The sequence below is a fragment of the Electrophorus electricus genome, chromosome 17 (assembly GCF_041902795.1).
Source record: "Electrophorus electricus isolate QZ-2024a chromosome 17, ASM4190279v1, whole genome shotgun sequence".
Lineage (NCBI taxonomy): Eukaryota > Metazoa > Chordata > Actinopteri > Gymnotiformes > Gymnotidae > Electrophorus > Electrophorus electricus.
The window spans coordinates 5,197,961-5,205,000 of record NC_137513.1 but is presented as its reverse complement, the minus strand read 5'-3'; the positions used below and the strand labels follow the sequence as shown (position 1 = coordinate 5,205,000).

Here is a 7,040-nt window from a genome sequence, read left to right as displayed (position 1 = left end):
TTAAACGTAATGCTAGCGCAAAAAATACAGAACATAACACTGGTGACAAAGCGCAAGCACTGGCATCACTGACCACATGTTTGCAGGTTCATATTCACCATGGTTTACCAAGGAAATGAGATGATGTTAGATTAAACAGATTATATCACTCCAGGTTCAATCTAAGCGATTCTAATCCATAAATGTATCCTCCAGTAAGGTACCAAGATCCTTACATTTAAAGTACATGATTTCAAAGCCCCATGTTTTTGGAGTAATAGTAGAATTTGTCTTCTAGAGTGGAATCAGGCAATGGTTAGAACTAGACGGTGTAGATTCCTTTGGTGTCATTTTTAACTGCTTCCTGACAGATCTTTACCCCTCATATTCTTCCAGGTCCTCCACATTCATAAACATGTTGTCTCAGCAGCACCTACTGCTATGACCTCTGCTTTGGCTGCAGGGCCTCACTATCCAAGCACTGCGCTGACACATCTACCCACAGGGGTCTGGGTCAGGAGGGGGTGCCCTCCCAAGAGTGTAATCAGGAGCTACCAGCCGCGCCTCTGGGCTTGACCCACAGTCCAATGCCACACAGCTCACAGAAAAACAGGAGCCTGTTTCATTGACAGTGTAAGCGCTACCCAGCGATCAAACACACAGAGGCACATGCATGACGGTGTGATATCCACAAAGGACAATGCAAGAATTCATGTGCAAATTATGCATTTATATAACTACTCTGCACAATTAAACAAGGTAGGCTGTTAATAGGACCCTAAGACATCACGTAAAAGTCACCTTTGAAATACCAACTTTGTGCGCATGCTGTTTACGATGCTTGTTGCTCTCCAAGTGTGTCTGAGTCGGTGAGTGAAAGAGGGAGTGAGAGCGAGCGAGCGAGTGAGACAGAGAGAGACCTTATAAATGCAGCAGTGCTTCAAAGTGTGTTATTTCTAATGCGCTCAGCGCTAGTTGTTTAAGGATTACCTTGTGGAGCAAATAAGCCTCATTATATTCATTTCCCTGAAAAACTATCAAACTGCAAATAATGAACAATAACTTTCACAAGCAGTAAAAGCAAAACAATGCGAATGTTATTTTGTTTGCAGCCTACCCATATGCCGTGATCGCAGTGGCCCGTATGACTAAATTGGACAGAAAAGTAGCACTATGGCAACGGGGCAACACTGGTGTGTTGCCCCGTACTGCAGATCATTAGCTGATCCTCCAGATATGCACAAACAGAACAGAATGCATACATGGCCATATTAGAGTCACTATCCTTTAACCATTACGGCTGTTAAACAGCCATCATCCCTTGGAAGTAATCACGTACAGACAGAGGTGGTTAGAGAAACCAAACTCAAGTAAAATTATTGTTAATTTGAAATATGACACTCAGTTAGAAGTAAAAGTAGTCCTGAAAATGATTACTTATGTAAGAAAGCATCTAAGACAAAGACTACTCCAGTAGCACGTTACCTCACTGGATCTCAATTAGTAATCAAAATATAACTTCAAAATTGCAACCTGATTTAAGCAGCACATAGAAATCAAATATATCTAAGAATAATTTCACTTCAAATTAATTGTTTTAAAACCTGGTGTTGCCACCTTTGAAGGAGACCTATTATGCTTTTTTGGGTTTTCTACTTTTACTCGTTAAATAGCTTTTTGTGCATGTCAACAGTCTGCAAAGTTACAAAGCCCAAAGTACACGCCACAGTGAGGAGACTTGACCCTCTCCCTGGCTAAAACACCCTGTTGGAATTTCAGCCATTTTCTTTGTTACAAGGTGATGTAATCACACAATAGTAAGTACTGAAGATTGTTCAGTTTTGTATCAGTGTGTGGTGAGGGGAAATTTCCTTCATATGCTCTGCCAAAGGTAGAACCACAAAGATGTCAGTGATTGAAATTAATTTGCCTCCCTGTTCCAGTTACTTTACTGAGTGCCTGGCACTTCACGGTGGACAGCTTCAAAAATCGTGCACAGTTCAAGGCTGGATCTCCGCATCTCCTAATCCTGAAGGGTGCGGCAGTTCCAATTTTGTGTAACCCAGTGAAGGATTCAAGTTCACAACCTTTAAGTGTGTATTATTGTGGATTTGTGCTGTTTAGAGGTAGATACTGTGACAGTTCCACATGTGTAGCTGCTTTAAGCTGTATATTCCGTGCTCAGATGTAGACTTCTCGGCTAATTATACAAATGTACAGACTAAACATTCATTCATGAACTCCAAACCACAGTGGGCTATCTGACCAATCAGAGCAGACTTGGCTCATCGTGATTATAAAATAATAAACACTGAAAATGAGCAAAATATGTCCCCTTTAAGACTTTGTTAGACTGGCTGGCTGGCTAACTATAGATAACTAATGGGTCATCATTAGTTATCTACGGCCAAGTTGCTTATAGCTAGCTAAACAACTGTGATCGAACGAAACGGCAATATATATAAAATATTTAATAAACCTTAATCTTTATCGAAAATGTTGATTTTTTTTTAATCTTGAAAGAATAACTCAATATGAATAGAATAGCTGACTTAGTTTAGCTGCTGATTTTGTCGCCTGTAGCTACTTCGCTTATATGTAGCCAGCCAGCCATTGTTTTTCTGTCAGAATGATGTCACATCGTAGCACTTTGTGTTCGTCTTAATAGCGCACATTAGCAGACAGCGCGGATTTTCCGCGGAGACAGATCAGCCTTAAATAAAAGGAGCGTTTTATCGCCTACAGGGAACCCTGCCCGTCCGCTGTTCGTTATGTCGGTCTACTTCTTGTTCTCCAGTTGGCTAAGTCGCCGAAGCAAAGCGCTGCCACTAAGGGCATCTGTAGGGTCTTTATGACCCTCCAACGCCTGCCTGTCCAGGTGCTGGAAAACCGGGAGGTAAAGGAAACACACAACGTGTGCGCTGAATTAAAACTATTTTTAAAATAGAAATGGTGGAACACACATGAATAAAAGTATAAAGGCTAAAAGGCTAAAAGTATATTGTTGACCTCGCAAGTGAAGTCCCCTCATTTAACGTAACTCAAAACGACAATTTGTTCAAAAAGTTACTTAGGTAAACGTAACGGAGTAAATGTAGCCTACTGCGTTTACTCTGAGTACGAGTAAATTATACATTTATTTGCTAGACGTTAAAATCTTTGAAAAAATATATATTTCTTGATATGCGTTGAAAGCTAATGTAATTAAAATTGTGGACTTACTGTTACAGACTACAGTTCATCTGTTGCTGTGCAGCTTGTCAGCCATCATTCAGCTCTTAATCGGTGGTGAGTTTCTGACCACCGGAGCTAATTTTGGAGTCTCATTTTGGGTGGCGGACCACTCTTGACCCAGCAATGGCACTGACACACACACACACACACACACACACACACACACACACACACACACACACACACACACACACACCCCACCCACTGACATGTCGCTACCACGTCAGTGTCATTGATGCCAACCATTCTTCCCCGCAGTCAGGAACGGACCAGTAATGAACAGGGCTGAGCATGGATACAAGACGGGCTGTAACTGTACACCAGCAAAATGCACCTACGAGAGAGGCGTGCCTCATAAAGTGTCAGAGATGGTGCACTATGAATGTTTCTAATAAAGGAGTGGGAAAGAAGTGATATTAAATCATGCATGATGAAAGTGTTTGTGTGTGTGTGTGTGTGTGTGTGTGTGTGTGTGTGTGTGTGTGTGTGTGTGTGTGTGTACCTATACCTATAACTGATGGCATCAAATCGGCCCATGATAAAATATTTGATTTGATATTGGCAATCATTTGCAATAATTCCCTTCTTTAAATATACTGCTTGTCGGTTTCCTGACGGGTGCTTCAGCTGTGTTTCGTGCGAACAGGAATAACAATTTTCCACGAACTAAGACCCGCAACTAGCGAACTGCTTTGATCCTCCCAGACTGACTGAATGCGCGTCGCGAGACCACGGTAATAATATCAAAGAACGCGTAGAAATTTGCGTGCCAACCTCCAAAAAGCACGAAAACGTGTAGTCTCGGAAAAGGCTCGCAAAAGTTAGAGAATTCTTAGGAATTTGTTTTGTTTTTGTACGAGAAATATAAGGGAAAGCCGGGTCTGCCATACGTGGCCAGGTGAGTCTCATTTTGACAGCACACCTACAATAATCCAAAGACAGCAACTCTCCTCCACTGACTACGACCGATCATAAACATATGTGGATTTTACTATTTCATAATAGTCCACTATCCTTTCCTGTAGTTCATTATTTTTATCCATCTTAAATACTGCTCCAATCCAAAAGTGCAATGAACCAGGGAAAAAATATTGAAGCCAACCCGATAGCACAATGTCTTCCTATGAACGAACGAGTCAAACTGCACTGCGGCATGCACCATTAATATCTTAAGAGTAATATTTCGTTATGTGAATAAATATTTCATTCACGATCGTCTTGCATGCGCTCATCCCGCACACGCGGACCGCGGACATTAAGGCTATATAATTCCAACCAAATTAACGTTTACGAAGTTGTAAGCCTTTGCATCAACTCCTAAAGCCTCACATGCCACTAAGCTCGTATATCAGTGATACATCGATTTAAGGCATATTCCTAGAACTAGAACACCACCCATAAGCACAGGGTGCTAAAATCTCCGTGCACTGTGTGCGTAAGACACCTTTTTCTCTGTGACATCGTCGCACAGCTGCAGCAAATGGACTGTCAATCAACTTATGAAAATTACGTAAGAGCACGTTAATAAGTTAGAAATTCGACTTACCCCGTCTAAACATGTTGGAAAGTGTTGATTCGTTTTATGCCCCTCCGGGGTTCATCTAGTCTTGCATTCCCGCCCAAACGTGATTTTGTTTCCACTGTCAATATGAAGCGAAGGGGATTTTGCAAATGTTGCTGGACTTTAGCTCAGCGTGCTAGTGGTGGTCTCGGATAGCTGCGGAGAGTTCTTGCTGAATTTCAATAGCGTGAATCTACAGGGATGTAGCTTGCTCTTGTCCTGTGCGGTCCTTGGCAAATAGAGAGCAGTCCAGCGAAAAGACACATGCTGCAGTCAAAACTGCCTTCTTATTCATGTCCAAGATACACTGAGGCAAAAACATCGGCAGGAGATCCCAGTAGTGCAGTTTATACGCCGATAACCGTACCGACTTCCCGCGGATAGCTGCTACGCTCCAGGCGCAAGAGAACGCACAATAGTTCAACGACGTTAAACCTTTAGATTTACACGCACCGTTAATGCGTTTTCGGATACCATGTCATGCGATTTCCAATGAGTTCGCCAAATCTTCTTTCCTCTATCACGCGATGAATCCCTCTTTTCAACTATCGCATGCGCTCTTAAAATGAGTCAAAAACACACAGCCGGGAGATGTCCGGAGATGTTCCGGTGCCACGGTGCAGGATGTCGACGGACTTACCTCTCCGAAACCACTGCCTTCAGATTTCCAGTCGAGTTATTGACCAGTAATGACATTTTAATCCGCGCTCAGACCGATGTTCGCTTCGTTGCGCACTGCGCGCAGTGGCTGAACAGTTTGCGTTTGAAAGGCTGAGGCTGAATGATGGTAAGGTCCTGTTCCTACCGAGAAGACGGGTGGAAAGGACGAGATGTGCATTAGATGAACACCCGCATCCAAGGAAATCAGCAATTGGCATTTGATTCGCGATTTGATACACTCAAGTGTGTGGTGGAACTCTACCCAGTCTAAAAATGCAACTTCATGTCAATTGTTCCTTTCACTTTGTGTAGGCCCTATCTAAATGCATATTAAATTTAATCCCTCTGTCTGTCTGTCTGTCTGTCTGTCTGTCTCTCTCTCTCTGTCTCTCTCACTCTCTCTCCAATGTGGAGTCAATATGTAGCTTCTTAAGTGAAGCCTGAATAACAAATGTATGGAATTTAAGGAATTTCCAAGAAAATGGTTACACTAGTTCCCTAAACGTTTTGGATGTTTTGATGTGTTCCCTAGAGGCTTGGGAACAGTGTTAATTGTTATAGAAATGTCCTTTTAGTACTGCCTAGATTGTCTTTGGGCATGGAAACATTTTCAGTACATCCTCAGAATCTTTCCAGGAGGTTCAAAATGTTCCTGCAACAAGAAGTAGAGAAGTCATTTGGTTGATGATCTCAGAGGCTTCTCTTTAGGCAAATGTTTGTATGGCAGTAGTATCATATCTAATTTGATTTCCTCTTTCCAGTCGAATTTCATGTACACAACTCATACATAAATAAATGTATAATTTTACAAATTTGATCTCTGTTTCAGACAGCTATAGATTTCATTCTGACTCCCTAAAACTGTTGTTAGGGATGTTTGACATGATAGATAAGCACATTTTCTTTTACATTTCAGCACTATTGGTTTGGACATTTGATTCCACTTGGTGGTCGACAAGGCAGGGTCTATCTTTATCTCATACCCTTTTTCGTCATCACAGCACTCTGATGGTGATGCTACAGATGCTAATGTACCTTTTTCACAAATAAATTACTTTGTTATTCTGCTTTCAAATTCAAATGGTGCATGCTTAAGGGACATGTAAGTAATATTTTCTCCCTGGTAAAAAAATAGATAGTTATGCTGGCGCTGGGTTATTGAAGTAACCACATTTAAATAGTTTTGGGTCTCTGAAAATGACTGTTATGCTATTGTACACACAGATTTCTTTCAGTTGAGAGAATTTTGTATAAATAAAGAATAGATTAGAATTGCATAGATCATTTATTAACAGTAGCAGCACATAGGAGTTGAGAATTTGATTTGGAAATCATGATTTGGAAAGATTATTATTAATCTTAACAGTTCTGATTAAACATTACCAGGAAGTGATCTATTTTTAGTGTTTGTTTGTTTATCTTTATGGAGAGGCATTATAAAATAAGCAGGAAATTGTGCATGAGAGAACATACAGAAAAGTTGTTCCAGAATTTGTGTATTTTTATTAATATTATCTCCTGTATTATATTAAAACGTTTCTGCTTTGAAAATACTCTTTAGTTCCAGTTCAGGTTAGCTTTCAATCGTTATTGATGATGCTTATGA

General features: G+C 41.0%; 1 protein-coding gene across 1 annotated transcript in view; it reads right to left on the bottom strand.

Moving 5' to 3' along the window:
- Positions 1 to 5,645, bottom strand: part of rtn4rl1b (reticulon 4 receptor-like 1b) — a 108,519-nt gene extending 102,874 nt beyond the window's left edge. Inside the window, exon 1 of the mRNA XM_026997665.3 lies at positions 4,760 to 5,645. Within this exon, the coding sequence (XP_026853466.2) occupies positions 4,760 to 4,772 (13 nt within the window). The 5' untranslated portion in view covers positions 4,773 to 5,645. The remainder of the gene's footprint in view (positions 1 to 4,759) is intronic.
- Positions 5,646 to 7,040: the final 1,395 nt, after the last annotated feature.